General features: G+C 35.1%; 4 protein-coding genes across 9 annotated transcripts; 2 read left to right on the top strand and 2 right to left on the bottom strand.

Annotated features, from left to right (window-relative positions):
• Positions 1 to 954: 954 nt before the first annotated feature.
• On the top strand, positions 955 to 6,344 carry LOC115992355 (zinc finger BED domain-containing protein DAYSLEEPER-like). Its single transcript, XM_031116534.1, has 2 exons — positions 955 to 1,289; positions 3,980 to 6,344. The coding sequence occupies exon 2, from the start codon at positions 3,993 to 3,995 to the stop codon at positions 6,048 to 6,050; it is 2,058 nt and encodes a 685-aa protein (XP_030972394.1). The 5' UTR covers positions 955 to 1,289; positions 3,980 to 3,992; the 3' UTR covers positions 6,051 to 6,344.
• A 4,900-nt stretch (positions 6,345 to 11,244) lies between these two features.
• On the top strand, positions 11,245 to 13,577 carry LOC115992504 (putative pentatricopeptide repeat-containing protein At3g15930). The gene has a single exon (XM_031116711.1). It carries the CDS (start codon positions 11,329 to 11,331, stop codon positions 13,534 to 13,536), a length of 2,208 nt encoding a protein of 735 aa, XP_030972571.1. The 5' UTR covers positions 11,245 to 11,328; the 3' UTR covers positions 13,537 to 13,577.
• A 2,552-nt stretch (positions 13,578 to 16,129) lies between these two features.
• Positions 16,130 to 19,184, bottom strand: LOC115990310 (protein CHROMATIN REMODELING 4-like). The gene is made up of 6 exons (XM_031114153.1): positions 19,178 to 19,184; positions 19,054 to 19,059; positions 17,634 to 17,908; positions 17,348 to 17,452; positions 16,966 to 17,223; positions 16,130 to 16,757 (listed from the first exon to the last, which is right to left on the bottom strand). Exons 1-6 carry the CDS (start codon positions 19,182 to 19,184, stop codon positions 16,290 to 16,292), a joined length of 1,119 nt encoding a protein of 372 aa, XP_030970013.1. The 3' UTR covers positions 16,130 to 16,289.
• LOC115988839 lies at positions 19,075 to 21,588 on the bottom strand. 6 transcript variants are annotated; one of them, XM_031112461.1, is made up of 3 exons: positions 21,430 to 21,588; positions 20,716 to 20,787; positions 19,075 to 20,215 (listed from the first exon to the last, which is right to left on the bottom strand). In XM_031112461.1, the coding sequence occupies exon 3, from the start codon at positions 20,183 to 20,185 to the stop codon at positions 19,226 to 19,228; it is 960 nt and encodes a 319-aa protein (XP_030968321.1). In that variant the 5' UTR covers positions 20,186 to 20,215; positions 20,716 to 20,787; positions 21,430 to 21,588; the 3' UTR covers positions 19,075 to 19,225. The 6 variants fall into 6 exon arrangements, with proteins under 6 accessions (XP_030968321.1, XP_030968320.1, XP_030968324.1 ...); XM_031112460.1 differs by having other exon boundaries at positions 19,075 to 20,212; XM_031112464.1 differs by having other exon boundaries at positions 19,075 to 20,212; positions 20,751 to 20,787.
• Positions 21,589 to 26,058: the final 4,470 nt, after the last annotated feature.

Raw genomic sequence — 26,058 nt, 5'->3', positions numbered from 1 at the left:
ATCACCATTACTCAATCAAATAGGTCTTTATCTTACTATTACTGCGCGTCCTCTGTTGTTGTTGTTGTTGTTGTTTTTTTTTTTTTTCAATACCAACCGCCATTAAATTGTAGCAATTAATTGTGCTTGAGAAAAAACCCACTAATCTCTCTTCAGTTACACGTGTTCTCTTATGATTAGTCCAATCACACTAACAAAACCCTCCCAGGCTCCCACCGCCGCTAACATCTTGTTAACTTGACAAATACAACCATTGTCAAACATTTTAAGAAATTTTGTTGTGATTCTAGAATTATTTATTTTTAAGAAAAATATTTATAACTAAAAACTTGAGATACAAGATAAACTATTGGATGGCACTCTAGAGTTTTTTTAAAGGTAAATTTCATTAACATCTACCTCATGTTTGGACTAATATCAACCAAATCCAAAACTTTTTAAAATTGGTTAATTTGGTTCCTAAAGTCAACTTGTAGCCTCTAAGACAGTTGAAAAAAATGACTAACTAATCTAACTTTGTTTATGGACTTAGTTGGATTTTGAGATCAAATTAATCTAGTTTTAAAAAATTTTGAACTAGATTATACTCCAAATATTTTAATAGAATTTACCAAAAACAGAAAACAAAAAATCATTAAATTAAAATTACATCACCATTAATCAATCAAATAGATCTTTATTATTACTATTACCACGCGTCCTTTTTTTTTTTTTTTTTTTTTTTCCAATACCAACCGCCATTAAATTGTAGTAATTAATTGTGCTCGAGTTACACGTGTCCTCTTATGATTAGTCAAATCACACTAAGAAAACCCTCCCACCGCCATTGAAACTGAAATCAAAGTGGGTTCAATCAGAATCCAACGGTCCAGATTCCTCACCTACAATCTGGGCTCTCTCTATAACTATAAATAATGGACCCCAACAAGCAAACTCCACCAAGAAACAAAAAAAACAAAAAAAAAAACAAACTCCAAAGGCCTAAAGGCTTTTAGCCCTAGCCCTAGCCCTCCTTGTTATTAGGTCCATTAGGGTTTTGAGTTTTCAATACCGAAAGCTCTGAACCTGAAATTTCAAAACCTCAACCAAAAGCCCATCAACTTCGTCTTCAACCTCTTCCCTCTGCCCAGTTTTTCAATTTTTTTCAACATTTAATATTTCTTTCTTTTACAAATTCAAGAAAAGAAATTGCATAAACCCCAGAAACTTTGAAAATTCAAAAACCCTAGTTTCGGAGTTTCGGGAGCAGAGGTTTTTTTCTGATATTCTGGTCTAGCGGTTGATTCATTGTAAGGATACTTTCCACTTTTTTATATATTTGTTCAGTTTTATTGTTCATAGGTATTGAATTCGATGTTTTTCTGTGTTTTCTGACTATATTTGTGGGTTTCTTTTTTGGGTTCTCTTTGGATCCGATTCTTGTTGCTCTTTGGCTCTGTGGTGGCTTTTGGTTATTGGGTTTTCTGGGTTTTGTTCAAATTTTGGTTTTAATGTGTTTAAAGTATCTGTTTGGGATTATAGTTCAGTTTTCTGTTGCAAACTCTAGGTTGAAATAAATCCATGTTGAATATGTGTCTGTGAAAATTATGTGAATATACCTATGTATAGGTTACTCTGATTATTACGAACTGGGTGTTTTCGTGTATATTTAGGGTTTTGGTTGAAACTGGAGGCCGATCTGATTTAGATAAGAATACGCGTTTTTTTTGGGAACGTCTTAAAGGCGCCCCCAAGATACACGCCTCCTCTTTTTTCCCTTTTGGGGACGAGTCTAAAATTTTAAATTAAAATTTGCAACGTACAAGTATTTTTAGTTCATTTGATTTTCATGTCCAATGGGCTCTTCTTTTGATGGCCCAAAGTGAGACTTTTAACTTTTTAAGTCCAAAACATGGGTGGTGGAGTGCGTATTTTGGCTGAGTATCAAAACCATTGGAAAAGGGAAACTCTATTTTTAACTCTTGTTAATAGACCAACCTGCCCCTGGATCATAGCTCAGGTGGTAAATTGTTTTTTAATATTAAAGATAAGAAAATGAAATAAACAGATGGACAATCAACTTACTGTGTGAATTGAGATGATTTGGAGGTTGGCAGTGTGATAGGGAGTTATGATTCCCTCTTAAGTGGTTTTGTGAGGTTGGTTAAATAATCAGAATCTAGTCTTGTTTTTGTGGCTTTAGGCTTTCCTGGTCCTGAGTTCTATATATATAATCATCCTCTAAGAAGCATGGACACTCCAAATCCCCTGATGCATTTGTGTCAGGGACAGAGCGACAGTCGTGCATGTGTGTACTCAGTGTGTGTAAGGAGGAAATATGTAGTGATTTAAGGTATTTTTGAATTTGTAATGGTCATTTGTTTTGAAAACTTAAAATAAGATAATAAAAAAATTCCTAAAAATAAATAAAATATACCTAAAGATATAGGTATTAGTTAACTAATTGTTGTTTTCTCACCATGTCATGTTGTAATTTTGCAAGAATTGCCATATTCCGTGTCAATGTACATGTCCATGCGTCTTAGATCATCATGCCTTCCTAATTGCCATGTATGCATCAAAACTTTATCCTAACTTGTCTACTGCTCATTAGACATTTCTCTCACAAACATGCCACTTTTTTTTATGTAATTCACATGTCTACATTTTCTGCTGGCTTTCAGGAATCCATTTTTTATCTACTTTTATTGCACAGTAACTCCTCCACTTCAACAAATTTTTTTTCTTGTGTTGAATCTATTCTAATGATATGGACATGCTGTTGTTTAGGTATGCACATTCCTTTTATTAAAATTGTATTATTGAGTGTTCAAGCATTGTTCTCTAAAAGGCAATATAACATGCATGGGAAATTTTTCTGACATCCCCACATTTTGAATATATATTCCAGTAGATTCTTATAGCTATGTATTTCTCAATCTAAGGGTGTTGTTACTTGTTAGCCTAATGCAGTTCTGTAAATTGAGATAATGTACTTTTTTTTTTTTTTTTAATTGAAGATACTATACTTCCTTAGAATGAGATCTATTGTTCCAGAAAAATGCTCTTGTGGTTTGTTTCTATATTTCTATGCACCTGGTATATCCTTTTTATATGTTTTTACTATTTCCAATTTTTTCTACACTTAGATTATCAAAGTTGCACACCTTATATTCACTGAATTTTGTATTCCCCTACATCTCTGGCCTCTTTCCCAATACATATTCTTACACCGGCCATTTTTTTCCCAGCACCAGACATTATATAACTTGTTGTACACGAGTCCAAATAGTAACTGAACATATACTTTATATAACATGCCACTTTTTTATAAGTAACTGAACTATTTGTTTGCAAAAATATTCCCAAGTGTTGATTCATCTTTTTATATGCTTATGTTCTGTCTGAGCCTTCACTTTTGAGGAAAAGGAAAAGTGCTTGTTTTGCATCTGTCAATTGCACTGGGTTGTTGACAAAAGATCCTTGAAATCCATTGGATGTACTTGTAGTTGTTACATCACTGATGTTCCACAATGGGAGCTTTGGATTTTAGTTTAAGATACTTGATTTGTGATTATCATTGTTTAATAGGATGCAATAATCAGAAACACTATTGAAGGACAATTTAGGGTAACACTCATTTTGATATGTTCACATGGGAAGCCAAATATGAATCATTTGATTGTATATACCTTAGTAGATGGAGCACTCACTATAAACACACCAATTCCTTATACTTTAAAATGTGGCACAGTTGTTTAGATTTTTACTTCACTTAAGTCTCAATGGGATAAGGCAGTCCTTTGGCACATGAAATCTTGGTTTGTTATGGTTGTTATTGAACAGCCTTTTCAAAGTCCACCATAGTTTTTAAATTCCAAATTGTCCTCTTTATTCAATTGATAGAAATTATACATATTTTACACCAAATGGATAGTTCTTGGCTGGATTATCCACTTACTTATGCACTTTCTAATGCTTCATCCTTATTTCTTTTTAGGACTACACCTTCAATGGAGATAGTTGACCCTATTACCCCGACTGATATCTATGAACCACTCTGTTTAGAAGCACAGCCTAATAAGCGTAGGAGAAAGAAGTCTATTGTCTGGGAGCACTTCACCTTAGAAACTGTTGGACCTGGATGTACTAGGGCATGCTGTAAGCTATGCAAAAAATCTTTCGCTTACATCTCTGGCTCAAAGCTTGCAGGCACCAGCCACCTCAAACGGCATATTTCCTTGGGAATCTGCCCAGTATTTCGCCAGAGAAATCTGCAAGTGCCAGATACACCAGGCTCCAGAACTGGTGGTCCAGGAACTGCAACTGATCCACCAAAAAAACGCCAGAGAGTAAGCCAAGGAGCTGCAAGAATCACTTTTGATCAGGACCGCTGCAACCGTGAGATCGCTAAGATGGTCATTCTGCACGAATATCCACTTCACATTGTTGAACATTCTGGTTTCAGTGACTTTGTCCGGTCTCTGCAACCTCAGTTCAGTATGTTGAGCTTTGATACTGTTCAAGGGGAATGTGTGGATGTGTACCTGAAGGAGAAACAAAACCTCCTGAATCTTTTAAGTGGCATTCATGGAAATGTCAGTCTTACATTGGATTTATGGACATCAAATCAAACTTTAGGCTATGTGTTTCTAACAGGTCATTTCATCGATGCCGATTGGAATCTACAGCGCCGGATCCTTAATGTTGTTACGGTTCCTTCTCCTGAGTCAGATTATGCATTCAATCAAGCTGTTATGGCTTGCCTATCTGATTGGCATTTGGAGGGCCGGATGTTTACCCTCACAGTTGATCAATCCTTATCAAATGAAACTGTAATTGGAAATCTAAGAGGCCTTCTTTCTGTCAGGAACCCATTCATGCTCAATGGTCAGTTATTAATAGGGAATTGCTATGCTCGTGTTCTCAGTCGTCTTGCACAAGATGCACTAGGGGCAATGAGGGAGACGATCCAAAAAATTCGTGACAGTGTCAAGTATGTGAAAACTTCAGAATCACATGAAGATAAATTTATCGAGCTGAAGCAACAGCTTCAAGTCCCTAGCTCAAAAAACCTTTTAGTTGATGATCAAACTATGTGGAACACAACTTATCACATGCTAGTAGCTGCATGTGAATTGAAGGAAGTTTTTAGTTGCTTGGATACCGTTGATCCTGATTACAAGATAGCTCCATCAATGGAGGAGTGGAAGCAGGTAGAAACTCTCTGCACATACTTGAAGCATTTGTTCGATGCAGCTCTCATTTTAACTGACCTAAGGTACCCGGCCACTAATACATTCTTCCATGAAGTGTCAAAAATTCATATAGAGCTGACACATGCAGCCATGAGTGAGGATCCCTTTGTCAGTAACTTGATCAGACCGTTGCAAGAAAAATTTGATAAATATTGGAAAGACTGCTATCTGGTTTTAGCAATAGCTGTAGTTTTGGATCCAAGGTTCAAAATGAAGCTTGTGGAGTTCAACTTTAACAAGATGTATGATGAGCATGCTGAACCATGGATTAGGGCTGTTAATGATAGTGTTCATGAACTCTTTCTAGAATATATTGCTCAAGCACTTCCGTTACCGGCACTTGAAGAAGGTAATGAGGGTGTCATCAAAACAGAGACATCACAAGATGGATTTCAAGAAGGAAACCTTGTTTCTACTGTGGATGGGCTCTCGGATTTTGAAATCTATATCAATGAGATTACAAGTAGCCAGCATATGAAGTCGGAGCTAGATCAATACTTGGAAGAGTCTCTTTTGCCTCGGGAACATGAGTTTGACATTTTAGGTTGGTGGAAACTAAATAAATTGAAGTACCCAACTCTATCAAGAATGGCTTCTGATATTTTGTCAATACCAGTATGTACTGTTGGCCCTGATTCTGTGTTTGACACTGAATTAAGAAAGATGGATAACTACAGGAATTCATTGGGTCCCATGACACTTGAGGCCCTTATTTGTGCCAAAGATTGGCTTCAGTGTGGATTATCACCATCAACAACAAATACAACAGCAACACCTGAGATTTCTAAAGCAATTGTGAAAATGGAAGTCTAGGTTTAGGTCTCAATTTCATTTTGTAGGTAGATCAGATGTCCCTGCATTTAATTTTTTTTTTTTTTTTTTGGTACTTAGGTTTTCAACAGTGATTAATTGATCTATTCTATGCTATACAGTTCAGGTTTTTGATGTGGCGCTAGGTATTGTTTGTAGTATTCTAGGAATTAAGTGAATACTTGCGTATCTTTCTTTTTCTTTTCTTTTCTTTTTTTGTAAACGTTAATATCTTTTTCGTGTCCATTGTTCCATACAACATTCCACATTTCCTACAACAATTTTGAGGTTGTTTAATTTTCCGGGTTTTATTTTATTATTATTATTCATTCATGCATCATGTGGGCTGTTGACTCGCACACACTGTCAATCATTTATCATGGGAAAAATGCTCAAACGCATTTTGAACTTTTTATTTTTAGTTAATTTAGTACATCAACTTTATATTCTTGTCACGTGACAAAAAAATAAAAATTTAAAGCAAATTGTTGCAAACTTGCAACCGATTAAGAGGGAGAGAGTATCGAACTAGACGGTGTAGTTGGTGGTCTCACCAGAGTTGGAGTTTGTGGGTTCATCAATTGCCTCTTCAGCGCCAAGTCAAGTACATGCGGATCTAAAATTCCTAAAATTTTAGATCAGTCTGAAATCCAAAACCAAAAACGTTTTCAGTTTGAGTAATTTTTCCCCCACTTATGTCTTTCTATCTTCTTTATCTAAAAAAGAAATGTTAACTTTAACCTTAAGTTTTTAATATATATATATATATATATAACCTTTTCAATTTAAACTATAAACCCATTTTTAGAGACAAGCAGAAAATGCTTAAACAAAATGACAATTTGTGGTTATTTTAACAATATCATTTTTAAACCATATTATTAAATATGACATAATGTAAGATGTAACGCATTTTAACAATTTTTCTGTTTTCTTTTTTGTTCTTTTTTCACTTATTAATTCTCTCTTTATTTATTTATCCAATTTGGTTACACACTCTAGAAATCATGCATTGATGTGATCTTGTTATAACGCGGTTACCCTCGATGAATCGACATGAGATAATTTGACTTTTTTTTTTTTTTTTGAGAAATAATTTGACTTTGTGTTTAAGGGTGGTATGTTTGAATTTGCCTCAAAGAAGAGGAGTCTAATTAATTGGAGGCAATATGTCGTGATTTTGAATCTTTGATGGCAATAAAAACAACTAGCAAAAAAATGAAAGTACATGTACTATGTAATAAGTAACTAAATTACAATTTTTATTTTTTTTTTTTATGGGAATAGTAACTAAATTACACTGATTTGTTATCTTGAAGGCGCTTTTTTTTTTTTTTTTTTTTTTTTTGTGATTTAGTGTCATAATTTTCTGGAAAATAGAATTGAAAAAACCAACTAAAGATCATCAAATAAATCACAAAACTGGACTGTTAGACTGTATAAATGCAAGCCATGCTGCATCATCTGCAGATGTAAAATTAGAATCAAACCACCAAAAAGAACCGAAGCTACTTTGTCATTAGCTGCTTTAAAGTTTGCAATGATTCAGTTAGCCAATCAAATAATAACCAATGGTGAAATAATCTCCATGGACATCTAACTGATCTAAGGCCGAAAAAATTGTAAGTAAATAAAAATTGAAGCAAATAATCATAGAGACCCAAATAGTAGCAATAAATAAATAAACTTGTTTGTGTTTGGTTTGGTTAGCTAAAAACTTCAAGTGAGAAAAAGAGAAAACATTTGTTTTTTGTCTTTTTAATTTTCTGCGAGTGTTGAAGATTAATGTCTTCAATTGAATTGCAAACGCTATCTTGAGCATCCCTCATAGAGTTTTCTGGTTTTTTATTGCCTTTGTTTTTTTCTTTGTCAATTTTTTACAAAGGGATATCTTGAAGAAGAGTTTAATATTTTTAAATCTAAAGATAAGACATTAAAGTTTAGGGCTAAACCTAATGAAAACAAACTACCATCCACAACTAAAATTACGCAAATCAACTTGCAACAAATTAAACTACAATGAAACAACACCAGGCAAACTATAACCAAAAATTAGAATGACAAGTGAATATATGAGTGAAAGTGTGTCCATTTTTTAGAATGCTAGCCTTATTTATACCTGAGATTCAACAATTATTTTTAGCTACTTGCAACATGTTTTGTTGGCCGCAATTTTTTAGGGACTCTTGGTAGATGCTTTTAGGGGTGTCAATGTTTGACAAGATCCGTGAATACGACATGAATTTGACATGGGTTTTTACGGGTTAGGTTGAATCTTAGTGGGTTTGGGTCATAAATAGGTATTATTATAAGCGATACGATAAGAAACATATCATAAGCAGATTAACCTATGTGACCCGCAATTAACACATTTGACATGTCAATTTATTTGTGTTAACCCGAAATGACCTAGTTAACATAACCAATTTAACTTGTATAACAAATAAATATTCATTTTATTTTCAAATTTTCAAATACCTTTTATATCCAATCTATATTTTAAACTAAAAAGAAAAAAAGAGAGAGAGAGAGAGATAAATTATGTTATATTTTTTATACTTAGTGTAGGGAGATCATTTTTTGGGCCCAAATAACATTGGGCCATGAGTGAAATAAGCTCAATCCAGGCTAGCCCACTTCAAGGACTAGCCATACTAAAAGAGACAAACCTCGGACAGCAAATCAGACAATGTCACCTTGGATCCGAGGATGAAACTCACCAAGGACCTCATTTGAAGACAAGACTCTTATCAAGCTGACAAAGACAAAGCACCTACCAAGCTTTCAAGGAAGAATTTTGGAATGTACGGGATTGTTCAAGGAAGCTTGCTGAACCTTCATGATAAAGCTGTAGTCATTTCCACATTTGAAGCTCACCTGCCCAGCACAATCCCATTTATTACTGAATGACTAGCTTGAATAATGCAAAGAGTCCTAAAAGTCTATTCATCATAAAATTAAGGAAGGAAAAGCCTGATGGGAGAGAAAAATCTCCAGCTTTATAGGGGCAACACATCCTAGAGCTAGAAGTAGGGCAAATATAAGGGAGGATAAGGGTAGAAGAGGGGGACACAAAAAAAAATTACTGAGGACCTAGAGTGAGAATCATAGAGAGAAAAAGAGAGCTTTAGAGCACCTTCAAGAGCTTGTTCTTGAGAGGAAAATTGTAACACCTTACACATACTTGAGTAATATAACCTTTTTACGTGGTTTTTATGTAGATGCTTATTCTTATTCAAATCTTCCATTGTAGATTATCATTAGCCCATAATACAAATTATTTGTGTCATGAGTTAAGTTGATTTTTCATTTTTTTTACTCGCACACTTAGCATTTGTCGAATTATGTGGATGTTATATTTTTGTTAAATTATGTTATTTTGAATTTGGATTGAAATGTATACACTTCTTTTGGACGATGTGTTTTAAGTGTTTGTTATTATTATTAAATTTCAAATTGTATGGTTAATAAATATTTTGATGTTATGAGTTTGTATTAAACTTCTTTTTTATTAAATTTATAACAAGATTAAACAAATGTTTTCTTTAAGCCGATTAAATAGATTGAATTTGTGTCATCCCAACCTATTTAATATTAAGCTGGTTGAAATAAGTCGTGTCACATTTGTGTCAATCTGTTTATTAGGCATGTCAAGTGGGCTGTGTTGTGTCAACCCACTTCGTTAACAGGTCGTATTAAGATTAGGGTTGAAGAATCATGACATAATTATTAACTAGTTCAAGTTCAGGTTAAACCATTTAGCCAAATACTCTTACCCCAACACAACACAAATAGGACACGCTAAACACCACTAGATGCGATGTCCTTCTTTCCATACTTTTAATGATGACTTTTTTTTTTTTTTTTTAAATAATTTAAGCGCCAACTTATTTTAAATTTCGTAATTGCAGTAATTGCCACACTGCACTATTAATTTATAAAATGCTACCGTGTCCTTTAATATGTTCTTCTCAAAAAAAAAAAAAAAAAATTGTCCTTTAATATGTCATATTCCACTTCCTAAGCAATTAGGATATATCTTATTCCTTTCTCTTTTAAAAAAAAAAAAAAAAAAATCACGATACATTAATGTTAATGATTTTCTCAACCTCTATTTATTAAAAGAAAGAAAAAAAAAAAAAATCATATAGTCTTTTTCACTTATCTTATTTTATTTCAATTAGAAAGTAATTTTGGTCCTTCAAATAAATTTTTTTTTAAAAAGTAATTTTGGGATTACCATATTATTATTAAACCTAGACCGGCTTGGCTAGTTGAACTGGAACTCAAGTGACTCGATACCTAGACCTGTCCGAGTGTTTAATTGGACCATTTCTATACAAAATCTAAAGGATTTGTGGCAATCCATGTAACCCAAATGACTTTTTATGAACTGATTGGGTTTGTGAATTTTGTAAAATTACATCTATAGATCCAAATTATTGACTTTTTTACTGTTTGATGATATGATATTTTAAAGAGAAGAAAATCTAAAGAATTAAAAAAAATAAAATAAAATAGACTGCTCTCCAAGGCTCTTATCCCATCAAGCCTCTATGACTATGCATCATTTTTTGGCTCCAAACTTGATCCCTTTTCACTTTCAGCGGGAGCCTGTAGGTATGAATAATTATAAAACTTTATATTTCACAACTCCATGTTTTTTAGTTTTTAAGTTGAAGGGTAGTTTCTTTTGTTTTGTTTAATGTTTTTGTTGGGTAGTGCCAATGTGTGATCCTTGTTTCTTCTTTTGAATGTTTTGTTTAAGGGTTTGTTTGGTCAGGTTGAGGGGTTTTTTCAACCTAACCTATTATGTTAGGTTAAAACAATTCAACCCAACCCATCAAGTTGGTCAAATTTTTTTAATTACTATTAGTATTATTAAATTAAGCATTAGAATAACTCCGCCACAAATAAAATTAAATTTATAACCAAATAATCTTAAGTGTAACATCAAACTAAAACAATTTATATGAGAAAAACTTAGGATTTAGGCCCTTTTTTTCTAAATATAGCCAAGTTGGATCGGATTAGGTTGATTTGTGAATCTTATGACCCAAAACCAATCCAACCTACAGTAAAAAAAAAAAAAAAAAAAAAAAAAAAAAAAAAAAAAAAAAAAAAAAAAAAAAAAAAGGAGTAATATTTATAGGAAAGAACGTAGAAGAAGAAGTCTAGAAGATATGAAGAGCCGACAAGAAAAAATACGTAATTCATGCAACTGCTAGAGCTCACTTGCAGGTCTCAACTCTAAAGTCTGTTGCGCTGATTCATTTCATTTATGACAACCTCTCTTCTCCACAAGGCTCACACTCACTTTCAGTCTCACTACTTTCATTTGACTTTCTCAGCTTTACATTCCTCCACCCTCGAGAGAATGGCCTCTCTCTTTGAATCCTGCAAATCCATGGACCAACTTAAGCAAATCCATTCTCACACAATCAAAACAGGGCTGACATCTAACCCTGTCCTACAAAATAGAATCATAGCGTCTTGTTGTACACGTGAATGGGGTGATATGAAATATGCGCGTCAAATGTTTGATACATTGTCTGAACCAAGTGTGTTCATTTGGAACACCATGATCAAAGGCTATTCTAGGATTGATTTTCCTGAAAATGGAGTCTCTATGTATTTAGAGATGTTGAGTAGGAATTTCAGGCCTGATCGTTACACATTCCCGTTCTTGCTGAAGGGATTTACGCATGATATTGCATTGGAACGTGGTAAAGAGTTGCATTGTCATGTGGTTAAATATGGGTTTGATTCTAATGTGTTTGTTCAAAATTCTTTGGTGCATATGTACTCTTTATGCGGCTGGATTGATATGGCTCGTGGTATTTTTGATTTGAGTCAGACAAGCGATGTTGTTACTTGGAATGTAATGATGTCTGGGTACAACAGAATTAAGAAATTTATTGAATCAATAAAGCTTTTTGATGAGATGGAGAGAAAGGGACTGTTGCCCACTTCAGTTACCCTTGTTCTAGTTCTATCAGCTTGCTCCAAATTGAAGGACTTAGATCATGGCAAGCGGGTTCATAAGTACATAAAAGAATGCAGGGTTGAACCTTCTTTGATGTTAGAAAATGCTTTGATTGATATGTATGCAGCTTGTGGGAAAATGGATCTTGCGCTTGGGATTTTTCAGAACATGAAGACCAGGGATGTGATTTCTTGGACCCCCATTGTTGTAGGGTTTGCCAATGTTGGAGAAGTTGATTTAGCTAGGAAGTATTTTGATCAGATGCTCGAAAGAGACTATGTCTCTTGGACTGCCATGATTGATGGATACCTTCGGGTGAACCAATTCAAAGAGGCTTTGGCACTATTCCGTGAGATGCAAACTTCAAATATAAAACCAGATGAGTTCACTATGGTTAGTGTTTTAACTGCTTGTGCACATCTAGGGGCACTTGAATTAGGAGAATGGATAAAGACATATATTGAGAAAAACAAAATTAAGAATGATATCTATGTAGGAAATGCTTTAATAGACATGTACTTTAAATGTGGGAACGTTGAAAAAGCACAAAGGATTTTTAAGGAAATGCCTCGGATTGATAAATTTACATGGACAGCGATGATTTTGGGTCTTGCCATAAATGGACAAGGTGAAGAAGCTCTTGATATGTTCTCTGAAATGCTAAAAGCTTCAATAGCGCCGGATGACATAACTTATATTGGTGTTCTTTGTGCATGTACTCACACTGGCATGGTAGATATGGGAAGAAAGTTTTTCATTGACATGACCTCCAAACATGGGATTGAGCCCAATGTGGCACATTATGGGTGCATGGTTGATCTTCTTGGCCGAGCTGGAAATCTAAAAGAAGCTCATGAGGTTATAAAGAATATGCCCATGAAACCAAATGCAATTGTCTGGAGTGCACTTCTTGGTGCTTGTAGAATACATAAAGATGTAGAAATGGCCGAAATGGCGGCTAAACAGATTCTTGAGTTGGAGCCTGAAAATGGGGCTGTTTATGTTCTACTTTGTAATATATATGCAGCTTGCAAAAGATGGGAAAACTTGCGCAAATTAAGACAACTTATGGTAGATAGGGGAATCAAGAAAACCCCAGGTTGCAGTTTGATAGAGATGAGTGGTATTGTTCATGAATTTGTAGCTGGGGACCATTCACATCCTCAATCTAAAGAAATCTACTCAAAGTTAGATGAGATGACAAGAGACTTGAAATTTTCAGGGTATTCACCTGATACATCAGAGATTGCCCTTGATGTAGGGGAAGAAGATAAAGAGACTGCACTTAACCGGCATAGTGAAAAGTTAGCTATTGCCTTTGCGCTGTTTAATTCAGGACCTGGGGTCACAATTAGAATCGTGAAGAACCTTAGAATGTGTGTGGACTGTCACCGAGTGGCAAAATTAGTGTCCAAGGTTTACAATAGGGAAGTAATTGTTAGAGATAAAACTCGATTTCATCATTTCAGGCATGGTTCATGTTCATGTAAAGATTATTGGTGAGAATTTAATAAAGGAGACTATAAATTGTTGATCTAATCTTATTTCTCTGTATAGCATCTGATTTTGAAGAGCATTAGAGCATTAATACTTCCGGTGCATTCTGTAACCATGAGGACATTGAGGAGACAATCACATCTCATAGCTTGGACTTGTGAGGGACTGAAATTAAATAATAACCAGAGAATTATTTACTTCAACCACTATAGAATGGAATTGTAAGAGTAGACCTGCCTCTTTGGTAAGACAGCTTTGGCTCTTCCTTGCACTGACTTTCAATTGCTTTCAAGAATCGCTTTGAAGCACATATTCTTTCTTTAACAGATCTGACCTCTGAAGAGTACTGGAGAAACTCTTAGCTAGCTATGCACTCTCCACATTTTTGGATTGAGTCAGTTGAATGAGTAATTATTAGGTACTCCCAGAGTATAATGATGTAGTACTACCTCCTCTTACATCCATGGTGGATCCCTCCTCTCACGTTGTACTTTGTGAGAACCTCATAATTTTCATAGTTGGAGAGCCTTTTGATTCCCTTATCAAGGGTTGTTTTTTCACCTTTTATCTTCATATTCTGTGCATATACGTTTTGATGAACTTTGGAGAGAAAAGCTTGGCATGTTTACCATATCCAATCTGGACCTTGATTAGATCTCAAAATACGCCATTTAATACCTATTCTTTCATCCAGTTGAAACTAATTGTCCCTATCTACTACATTCAATATGTAGGAAACTCTAAACCTTGAGTCTATGGTGCGGTCAAGCTTCTACTTTATGGCCGGAACATGGAATGCATTTAAGCTTTAAAAGGTTGATTAGAGCCCGACTCTTTCTAAATGAAAGAACAATAAAACGCATGGCAATATTCATATGTCCAATGTTGGGTTTTTAGTTTTGCTGATGGGCAAGATTACATCAATACAAGCACAAGCAACTAAGACCAAAAAAAAAAAAAGAAAACCCTCGTGTTGGGGACTGATAATACCTCCTTGGGACACCAGACGAGTCATATATATATTCAACCCCCCATCACCAGAACCTTGGAGCTAAGATGAAGCTCAATGCTCTCAAAACTTCTGACATATGGCCAGCTGATCTAGTGCACTCACAATTCAAGCCCCGTAGGATCTATAGTTAAAAATTACTGAATCTGCAAATTAATTATCTAGTCTTGAGATAATTCAGCCCCATATCTATAGTTAAACATTACGGGGCTTAATTAATTATCTATTCTTGAGATAATTAAGCCCCGTAGGATCTATAGTTAAGCCCGGTATCCACTATGCAAATTAATTATCTAGTCTTCACAATGTCGGCTTTATCTTTTGGAAATATAGACTTCCATTTTCCATTGCTGTCTCAAAAATCAAATAATTGTTCACTTCAAAGGTCTATTCATGCCAAGTTTTATTTAAAGCCTTAGATTCGAAGGACCTTAGAACACCTCATATATGAATGGACGTACTATTACCTTATAAGAACATATTTCTGAGCAATTAAGTCCCTGCAAGACAGAATTTTCAGTGGGACTACATAGTTACTATCACAAAAGAATGTCAAACAAAGGCTAACTTCTGCAATACTTAAAAGCAGCAAGTTTACTTTTAATTAATTATCCTGTATATGAATTGCTTGTCCACTAGTTTGGAATTGAGACCGTTTTATATTGGACATGCAATCAAGTTCCAGATTACCTGAAGTGAGAATGTAAAAGGTATGCTAAGAGTCAAACTCCGCAACTGTTATGGCCTGTTTGGAAGTTTGGAGAGTAGAGGGGAGGAGAGTATAGGGGAATGATTCCCCTCTACCTTGTTTGGATGTTTTTAAAATTAGTAAGGGGGAAGATAGTAATTAACCCTTCTCCTTATTTGGATGTTTTAAGAATTAGGATGAAGAGGAGAGGAAATTATTAAAATAGACAAATTTACCCATATTTGAAAATGGACTTGCAACATTGGTCTATGATTAATTTGTTAGAATATTTTTTTTTTGATAATTTTTTTTATGTGAATTAAATAATCAACATTAGTCTATGATTAAATTTTTTTTTTCTACTTTTTTATTATACTAAAAAAAACCATCTTTAATTGATAATAATTAAAATAAGAAAAAAATGTTTGGTTTGTTTGTTTATTGAAAAAATCAACAAAATATTGAATTTTGAGTGTTTCTTTCATTTATTATTATTATTTTTAATATATATTTTTTCTTAGTACGTGAATTTAATTGACAACACACTTTCTTTTTAAGTTTGAACATATCTCTGACTCTGTGTTGTAACTTGTAACTTTCTTCGAAGTTTGAACCCCATGGAGCTAGTGCAGGAGCTCTTGGTCACAGCCTCTCTCACTCTCATCCTCTCTCTCGTCGTAGCTAAGCTCAATTTCATATAAAGTTCAATTTCAACAAAGCCACATGGGAGGAGCATAGTATGACCCAAGGCTACAGTAGCATTGGTAGTACAGCCAATTTTTGAATCAAAGGCCTCATATGACATTGCATCATGCCAGAAAACTAAGAAGTGAAAAGCATAAAAATGAATGTAAGCAAACAAAGTTTTCAAGCCACTAAAAAAGGGACAGTGTTACAATGAGCTATGACCGTATCTGTAATTGCCAATAGACTTGTTTTAGAAAGAAAAACTAAAAATAAACACAAGCTGGTGCCAAAGAAAAATTAATCCCAAGAGTTTACAGTTCAATGATCAATTGAAAAGGTTTTTAGAAGCTAAAATTGTCTTGGAACATTACTTGCCTAACTGACATAATTTTCAAGTTTCCTCTTTGCCAGAACTTTGAGCTCGGATTCAAAAATCCAACTATTATGAATATGAGACTTTCCAGCCCACTTAACTAAAAACTCATAAGATACCTTCTCTCCATCAACACAAGCAGATTCAGCCAGGGTGGCTTCCTGAATTTTGTTTTCTGCAGAGCTTCTTTCTAAATCCACTTCTTTATCGTCTTTGGTTTCATTAGAGACGTCTGTTTCATAAATTTTTGGAACTTCATCAATATCTTGATTTCTCAAACTGACATCAATATTCTCCTCCGTAACCATTCTTTCATTTGCCTTTTCAAAATTCTTTGTAGTTACAGCAGATTCGTCTTGATCTTTACCATTCCTAGCACAAGAATCTGAATCCTTGATATCTTTTCTTAAAAGATCCATGGCATTTCCTTTTTTACATTCTTTGGTTGCAGATCTTCTGTATACATGTATTTTATCCACTTTCTTTTTTTTTTTTTGGTTGAAAGGGAAATTCATTAACAAACTAAACAACAAACACAGGGGCAGTACAGAGCCTACTTACAAACAGCCCAACGACATCAGCCTCCAACAAGCTAGTTAAATCCACAGGTGGACTAGAAAACACAACAAACTCACTGTCAAGCAGTAATCCTAATCTAGCCAAAAAATCAGCACGTATTTTATCCACTTTCATTTCATTCTTCATCCTTTCTTCCCTGTCAAAACTCTTATCAATATTCTGACAACCCTCAGTATGATTTTCAGCAACTACTACATCTAAATCAGTATCGCAAGCAAAATTTTCTTCTGAGAGTCTGTTTTGATTTTCTGAAATTAGTAAGTCCTCAGAACGTAGGTCATCAAGTACATTCACAGATAAGTGATGTGAAAGGCTCGTGTAATTGCCTTGAACTCGACACCCCAGAACCCAATCAACCTGCATGTAGACATATAAGAAATACAAAAATATGTCATGATATTCACAATTGACCCGCATAGCCTATATTTAAGACGCTAATACAAGAAATCTAACAAACTTTGTGCTGAAGAGATTCATTTACTTGCAGAGTCTCAGTGGCAACACTTTCTCCACAGATTATTGTTTCATCAACATGACCTTTTTTGTTTAACTCATGTGATAGGTTTGTTGCTTCCTGAGGAAGCTTCTGCATCAAAATAAATATATTTACTAATCATATTCAAAGACAAAAACAACAGAAAAATTGCAGCAACTACCATTTTTATTCTCCATGCTTTCAAGTGTCCAGGGGTTTCTAATCTTTTCTGGAAAAGACATAGAACAAATGTACACATAAATACTCACACAAATAGGAAACAAAATGAAACCTCATCTTTCCTCTCAGCATTTGAACTCTTTGTTCCAAGATCCTCCTTTGACAAAGCTGTGGAAACCTCATGGTTGGTAGACTTACGCTTCTGCAGTGATTTACTAGTTACAAGGCTGGCAGTATTTGCTCTGGATTTACGTTTCTTAGAAGAACTAAGAATAGATTTTCCCTTATCAATCCTATGCTTCTTTTGACTGTCTTCATTATTCGATTTCGGTTTTCTTTTTCTATGTTCCTCAGTGGCAGCACTAATTGCAAGAACCAGAGTTCTTCCTGAGGAGACATTTTTAAGGACCAGACATCATTATTTTCTTAGCAACCAAACAATAGGGAAAAATGAAAGCAAACATGATTTCAAGCTAAAAGCTAACAGTTTTCTCAAAACCCAAATGCCAAAAACATAAATCATATCCATTTTCCAGTTCAAACTTGAATATCACAAAGCTGAGAGAGTACCATTTTGGTTGGGGCTTAGGAGGAGCCAAATCAGAAATCCATTCACAAAAAAAAACAAGAAATTACCCAAATCAAAAACCCATTCACAAAAAACAAGAAATTACCCAATAAAAATAAACAAGAAACACAGATCCATATAAAGCCAAAATATACAAATTTATGCAAGTTCACAATCTAGACTCACTCAAGCATTTTATCAAACACATTGTGAGCAATACTTTGAAACTTTAAAATTTAAGAAGAAAAGCCCTCAAATCCGAAGTCCACCCACAAATAACATGTTATTACCCCATAAAATCAAAATTAATAAGAAATTACCCAATAAAATCACAATTTTAAGAACATAGTTATTTGATTCAACATAAAAGAAACCCATGAAATAGAAATTAAAACAGAGTATACCTTTGTGAGAGAATGCGAGACATGAGAGAGAAGAGTGAAAGATAGTCCAAGAGTGAAGTAGTCATGAAAGAGAGACAGAGAGTCAGCGTGAGCTGAGAGAGCTTGAGAGAAATTTGTGGGTTACAGAGCTGAGAGAACGAGAGAGCTTGAGAGAAATGAGAGAGCTGGTGGGTTACAGATTTTTTTTTTTTTTTTTTTTTTTTTTTTTACGTTAAAATACCTTGTAATTTTTTTAATATAATAAGGGTAAATTAGGTAATTTACATATTTAATAATTTATGTGCTCTACTCTTCCTCCAAATCTCTCCAATTTGGGAGAATTAAAAATGAGGGGTTGGAGGTAATTGAAACCCCTCCAAATCCCTCCAAACTCCTCCCCCTCCTTTCTTAAAAAACTTCCAAACAAGGTGATTAAATTACTCTCCTTCCCTCTACTCTACTCTCCCTCCTTTTTTTTAACATCCAAACAAGCCATTAAGGTATACTTCTTTCATTTACATTAACTAATGTTAACATTTTCTTGTGATTTTACTCTCTCATGATCCAACACATATACTAACCAGCACCTAAAGGAAGAGATATTAAGAAAAAGCAACTGCAAATACAAAATGTTGACACCAGAGTACAACAAATGCATACGGAGCCCAGTAACTGTGAATCACAGTCAGTCAATACATTTCATACAGGCCATTATACTCCAAAGCCAACCACTGATGGCAAACTCATTGGCCTTCAACTTGACCCTGGGTCAAGAACAGGAAGCCTGCAATGCAGACTAATTGATTTATCAGTCTGACGAGAACCAGGAATGAAGAACTGAAATATCACTGTCAAGCAAGCACCCTGTGGAGCAATACCATAGAAAGCACAGTCTGGCTTGGCCAAGTGACACTGAAGGCTCTTTGCAAAGTGCTTGACACTCACTTGCACAGATTGAGCATCTCCCCTCAAAATTGCCCTTGCTGAACGGGTCTGAGCACTCAGATTTCTATCTTCAGCTGGTGCATCTGCTTGCTCTCCTATGACCAACAATTTCTGAAACTCAGCACCAACTGTGATTAATGTTGTCGAAATCTGTACAAGTAGATCCCCATATTTGCTAATAGAAACATTGAGCAAATCACCAACATGCTTCAGCCTATCCACAAAGTTCTGCAGCTGATTCAAATCTGGAACCTGAACCAGAGTCTGAGGCAGATCTTGAGCCATATCAAGAGCAGTTTGAAGCTCAATAACTTGAGCTCTAGAAAAAGGTTTAGAGATTGGTACATCTTGAATGACCGCAGATTTATAGCCCTTGGTTTCAAAGGTAAGGAAAGGCATTGGTTGAGTACAATTTGGAGGTAGTTTCTTCACCAATTTAATCTGGAGACGATTCTGAGTGGGCCCACTTCCAAATTCTGTACAAATGCTGACACTGCTACGAACAGCCCTTTGGAGAAGTGAAATGTCAATGGCAAAGGCAATGCGGTCCTCATTCTGGCTAGAGATGCGGTAGTCATCAAAAAGAGCTTCTTTACGAAACTGGGCAACAGATTGAATTCCGTCGCCATTGAGGAGGTTGTGTAGAAACATTGTGTGGTCTCTGGTGAGGTACAGGTGACAGATCTTCCCCATCTTGTCTAGGGCTGGTAGGAACCTCTTTTCTAAAAGATTCACACCATTTTCTGTGAGGAACGCCTTGAACTTCATATCTCTGTCTTTTTGCTTCTGCTCTCACTTCTTTGCCAAAGATTGGAGACAATCCAACAGAGGACACACACACACAGCATGTTAGTGTATGTATCAATATTTATCATATGCAATGTGAATACTTAAATATGCATTAACAAATTGATTTTTTGGATGCTGACTATTTCAAAAACAAACATCCTAATTCAAGGTTACTACCCTCAAAAGCAGAGAGCTACGAGATTGCCAAAAAAATTTAAACATATGTTGCATAATTCCACCACTCTAGACATCTAATGAAATTTAAAATCTCTTTGCTACCTGGATGAGCTAAAATATTAAGGGACCTTGAAGTGAATAATCTTTTTCACATAGCTTCATATTTCTTACAGTTTCTAGCTTAGTGTTAAGATTATGATTAAAAACAATCGACATATTTTATATAGAATCAGTAATCCAACAATATAAGTGGAATGAATTTCATCTTTGAATGCATGCTAATATATGAATATTAATCAATTGGACTTAAGCACATCTTCCCCTATAATTACATGAGGGAGGTTGAGATCATGGCTTCAAAACCCACCATTTATCCCGCCTTCTCTTTCCAAATCCATGTGTTACTAGCAACATAACAAAGAGATAGAAAAAGTAAATTGGTGCATACCATATGCTTCACAAATGACAAACCCAACACTATATTTTGAATTTCAACCATAAATTAACAAATATATATATATATATATTTTTTTTTTTTTTTTCTTTTTTATAAAAAGCACCTTGGTGCAAAAGCCACTCATCTAGTATTATTTGTAAATCACCTCAACTAAACACAACCAGACAACATTCCTAGGATTGTTTAATTGAACGTCATTGTTTTTCTCAATTACTATATTACTAAAGAAATGAATAATTCTCAAATAAACAAAATGTAGATGATTATAGTTAAGACACGGTTAGGGCTGAAAATCCCACAATTGACAACTGGGTGATTGCTTTGGGTCTTTTTGTTCATAAAAATTCTCAGCATACAAACGGAGTTTCCCTTAGCCCTCTGTTTGGTTGGCAAGAAAATAGAAGAAAAGGTAGAAAAGATTAAGAAAGCAAAACAGACAAACAACAGTGGAAGTGTAAAAGCCAAGGTGTTGAGTAGCATAAAAAGAAGTTTAGTTTTATCCCCAAAAAAAAATTTTAAAAAAAAAAATTCTACGTTTTCTCGGGAACCAAACAGTTAAAAGGGATGGAGAGAGTTAGAGGAAGCTGACCTGAGACTTTGGGAGCGGAAATGGAAATTTTGGGACAAATGGAATCCGCGCCAAATTGAATTCCAATGTATAGTGGTACAACTAGGAATTTTGAGAATGTTTTGAAGGCAAAGTAGGCAATGAAAATTTTCGGGTTAAAGTACTGTATGATCCGGACTTGACCCGTTCAATTGTCCGATCGTTAGATAGGTGGGCTCAATTTTTGTACTAATAATGAGCTTCAAGCTAGCCACCAGATTGAAAGATTTCCCTTTTACTTATAACTTTATTTTTTTAATTTTTTTTAATAATTCGATAGATGGGGTAGAAGGGATTTAGAGATTTGAATCGTGGTCATCCCTGTTGAAAAAATTAAGAGGTGTTAGTTGAGTTACAATAATACTTCAAAGAATTGTGTTTAAGTGACACCAAGCAATAACAGTATTGTGTTCATGAGAAGGTCAAGTTCAACCTTTGGGTTTTAATTTGAAATAGGGCGTTCTAATAACAAGTCCATGATAAATTTTCCATAACCAAACATTTTGGAGAGCTACAAATGGGAAAAAAGATTTTACGTCACCGTTACACATGTAATGACACTCACATGTGTGGGATCCACTCCCATATGAATATAGTTACGTGTGTAACAAAGACACCAAATACCAACTACTCAAATGGAGCTTAAGTTGGTCATGCAACATATGCCTTTGTTTTATGTTGTTGTAGGACATAGTAGAGTTGTGATTTCCCCATAAAGAGGTTGTGGTGTCCCTTAAAGAGTAAATTTAAGGACATAACTCTTCACAACTTGTTAAAGTGGTAAGTTGTAATTAGAGTAAAGTTATTTTTCAATTGGTCTTATCGACGACGCTAATTTTATCATGCACCAATCATAACAAAACATCAACCATTTTTATTAAAATATATATATATAAATATATATATATATATATATATATATATATATATATTTACAAAAATATGTGCCATTAGACTTGCAATTGGTATGGATTTCACATGTTATGCAAGTTTATGAATGGCTTAGGAGAGTATGTCCGGAACAGAGGTAGAGAATAGGAAAATAGAGGCCCTTCTTTTAATCTATAGCATCCTCTACCCTCACCTCTTTTCATCCAAACATAATTGCATTTTGAACTCCATAACCAGCATCACCAAGATAATATTTACATACACGTTCATAGTCAAAATGAAAAGAAATCACTCCAAAAGCTATTATCCATAATAAAATCACTTTCTATTCCTATAATCCTTCAAGAATTTTTAATCCCCTTGGCTTGGAGAGTGCGTCATTTAAGACAAGTGAATCATGTGCACATCCTTCCCAACCTGCTAATACATAAGTGAATTTTAAGTCAAAGGTAGCAGTAGCGAGGACATTTTGTGTTGTTCCATCATTTCAGCCGCGAAACCTTCCTTGTATTTGAATTGGAACAAATGGACGAACATGAGTTCCATCAAAAGCTCCCACACAATCCTAATTACAACCAATATAAGTTACATTTATCTCATATCTTTATACATACATACATACATACATACATATATATATAAAAGGAAAATGAAAGCCTTTGGAATTTACCTTGAAATAGGAGTTAAACCTGCTGCTATTTCTTATCTCCAAAGGTGTATCTTTGTCAGGCTCTCTAATCATGTGTTTGTATAATTGCAAAATTGCTCTAAGGACATGCCTAAAGTATCGGTGCACTGTCTCAACTGATCTACGAAACCTCCCACCAATAACTCGAAACCTCACATCATGCCCAATAGTGTGTAAAAAAATTAACACTTGTTCACTAAGTAGGCTATATAGACACCTCTATAAAGCATCAGAGAAGACAGTCAAGTAGATTGGCGGTATATTGCTATTTGTGCAATTGTGGGCATAGGCTAGGTTTCCACACATATGTCCTGTGATGATACATCCACACCAAGCATTGCCCCTAGGACCACTTGCTATTAGGTATGTAGGATCTTAGATAGTTATTATTTTACATTTCCACATTAAATTTTTCACATGGGGATTACGTAAGTAACTAATATGAAGGTTATGTCTGTGTTGTTTGCTAGATGGAAAGGGGCTAAGTGCACAACTAAACATACAACGCACGTTCTATGCGCCTATCGTATCGCTTGCTTTACTACAGCCAAATTAGGTATCGTGCCTTTGTTGGGAACCGCTTTGGCATATAGTTGTTCTACTTACAATTCGTTTTAGCATGACTAAGCATTTTTTATTTTGGAGTTAAACTTTTTAGAATAGAGATATATCTTTGTATTATGTATTATTTTACATCTTTTTTCTAATTATATTGTAATACAGTTGTTTGCATATGTTGGATCATTACAGATTGTCTAGGAGCCATACAAGTTTGTGTTAGGTTCCCTGTCCACATGTTGTACAGCAAACCAACACATATGAAGGTCTATCGTGTCGTTTATACATTTTTGGGTGGTTGAAGGCCATCACTCCGAACGTGTTCTCTAACAGTTTGGGATGAAGTAAGGCATACCGGTCGATGTCAATACTTCACTTGAGCTTCACAAAATAACACTCCAAGGCAAGTAAGACAAAAACTGGGCTGTAGAACATGCACACATATTGCTAAATGGGCTGCGCACGCCACAATTGCCGATGCACCACTCTTTCATGGGGAGATAAGCTACAATGAAGAGTATATGGTATGGTTTTGTCCCCACACTCGATGCCATATTACAAGATAGACCTTAGATTGGGACACTTTGGTAAGTTTACAAAGGCTCTTCTGTTAAAAATGTACATCGTTTTGCATAGTTTAGTTCAACATACTAACACTACTATTGTATTCTTGTGAAAGGTTGAATCACATTTGAAGATTCTGGCAAAGTGCGAACCAGGTTTTGAGATCCATATCGATTGTATGGATGCCTTGAAAGCTATTGAAGTGATCGGTCGGTTGACCTTGGACAATGCACGTGCTATGGGCAACACGAATGAACCTACTACAGGGCATGGTCGATGAGTAGGTGGATGTCGAGGGTGTGGAGACCGTTAATCTGGTCAACATCATACACCTATGCATGACCACACCATGGAGGAGGCAAGTTAATCAGTAGATGAGATGTGTTTGAACACTAGTTATGACATGGGTTGCGATGCGACTAGTCCACTGCCATCCGCGTCACATGATGATGCGGGTCCATCCCATAGGTTTGCCTATGGGGACATATCTCAGTCCCTATCCATGGTCCATGATGATACTTGCCCACCCACATCCTTTATTACATCTCCCCTACCCACCACCCGTACGTCTCCCCCACTGACCATTGGCACAACCTCCACAGATGTACATGGTAGAGATGAGATGAGATTCATGCCCACTCCTAGGCAACCCCTGGTGCTACCCCCCCCCCCCCCCTGAGTTTGTGCAAATCGAGTTCATCCAAACAGAGATACCTAACCCCCCACCAGAGGCTTCACACATTGAGGAAATATAGGGTGAGCAAATTGTGCTGGTTGAGGATCGACGCGAAGGCCACAACGAGCTCGAACTCATCCTTCTAACTATGGGACTGGAGATGGTACTATACTTCGATTCAATACCGTTAACATCTACATCTCTTTATAGTTAAATGATTTTCATATTAGTATTTGCTTGTGTTCTTTTCAAGCAAGGTGAGACTAATCAAGGAACCAGTGAGGAGAAGAAAATGGGGATGATTTTTTATATCAAATGGCATAGGTGGAACCAAAAATGGTGTTCTCCAAATGGTGTGTTTCTCTTAAGAATACTATTTTTAATTCAACTATGGGCATTTCTTAAGAATACAATTTTAGCTCATTCTTTTCCTGGATAATTGAGTGGTGTTTTTGAGATGGGATCTTACGAATTAGCATTCCCAATTCTAGGCATTGTACTTTTCTCAGTATGGTTTTGAGTGTGTTACTTTACTTTTGACTAGGGTGAAAAGAAAATGAAGAAAGACTACAAAAACTGAGAAGTGTTGGGACTGGGAATTAGCCAATGAGACAAACCCAATTTGGGTGAGTTTAAGTTGTATCTACTTTCAAAGGTCATGATATATTGTAGTAATTTTCTTTTATAGAGATATCACTTAATGGCACGTGTTTTGCATAATCTCTTTGTTGGATTTGTTTTTATGCACATGTTCTATTTTAGCTTACCTTGTCTGCCCTGCTGTAGATGCGAAATCCAAAGGAAATCCAGAAGGATGAGTACTAGTTGTTGTTTTCTAGTCTCAATTTTTTGATTCATGAATCTTTTTACTTTTAGGGTTTTGCTTAGTTATTGTGCACAGCTTAGTTGTGATTTTATGATTCTTCATTGTATTGGTTTCTCAAATTTGATGCTGATGTGGTATTTTGTGGTTATGGTTTCTGTTAATTTGTTGGTGGGTTTGCTTTTTTAATTCTATATGAGCTAGTGATTTTGAAAGTGTTGTCATTTTTAGGGTTTTGGGTTTAGGCTTTTAGTTTATGGTTACTGATTAATGTTCATGTGACTGTTATTTGGGTGTATTAAGTGGCATAGGGAATGAAGTTTTTTTGTTTTCATAAGAAGTTAATTTTAAAGCTCTAGGTTCTGTTTAATGGGTCTATATTATAAGCCTAGAAAAATTAGAGAGTTGTCG

Source organism: Quercus lobata, chromosome 5, assembly GCF_001633185.2.
Source record: "Quercus lobata isolate SW786 chromosome 5, ValleyOak3.0 Primary Assembly, whole genome shotgun sequence".
In the NCBI taxonomy this organism is placed as follows: Eukaryota; Viridiplantae; Streptophyta; class Magnoliopsida; order Fagales; family Fagaceae; genus Quercus; species Quercus lobata.
The sequence above is the reverse complement of the archived record's forward strand: the minus strand, read 5'-3'. Positions and strand labels throughout refer to the sequence as shown.

Coding starts and splice junctions, on each gene's coding strand:
- LOC115992355 (XM_031116534.1), top strand. CDS start 3,993: ATGGAGATAGTTGACCCTATTACCCCGACTGATATCTATGAACCACTC.
- LOC115992504 (XM_031116711.1), top strand. CDS start 11,329: ATGACAACCTCTCTTCTCCACAAGGCTCACACTCACTTTCAGTCTCAC.
- LOC115990310 (XM_031114153.1), bottom strand. Junction 17,453..17,633: donor ATGCTGAGAGGAAAGATGAG/GTTTCATTTTGT, acceptor ATTTTGATGCAG/AAGCTTCCTCAGGAAGCAAC. Junction 16,758..16,965: donor ATGAAATGAAAGTGGATAAA/ATACGTGCTGAT, acceptor AAAGTGGATAAA/ATACATGTATACAGAAGATC.
- LOC115988839 (XM_031112461.1), bottom strand. CDS start 20,185: ATGAAGTTCAAGGCGTTCCTCACAGAAAATGGTGTGAATCTTTTAGAA.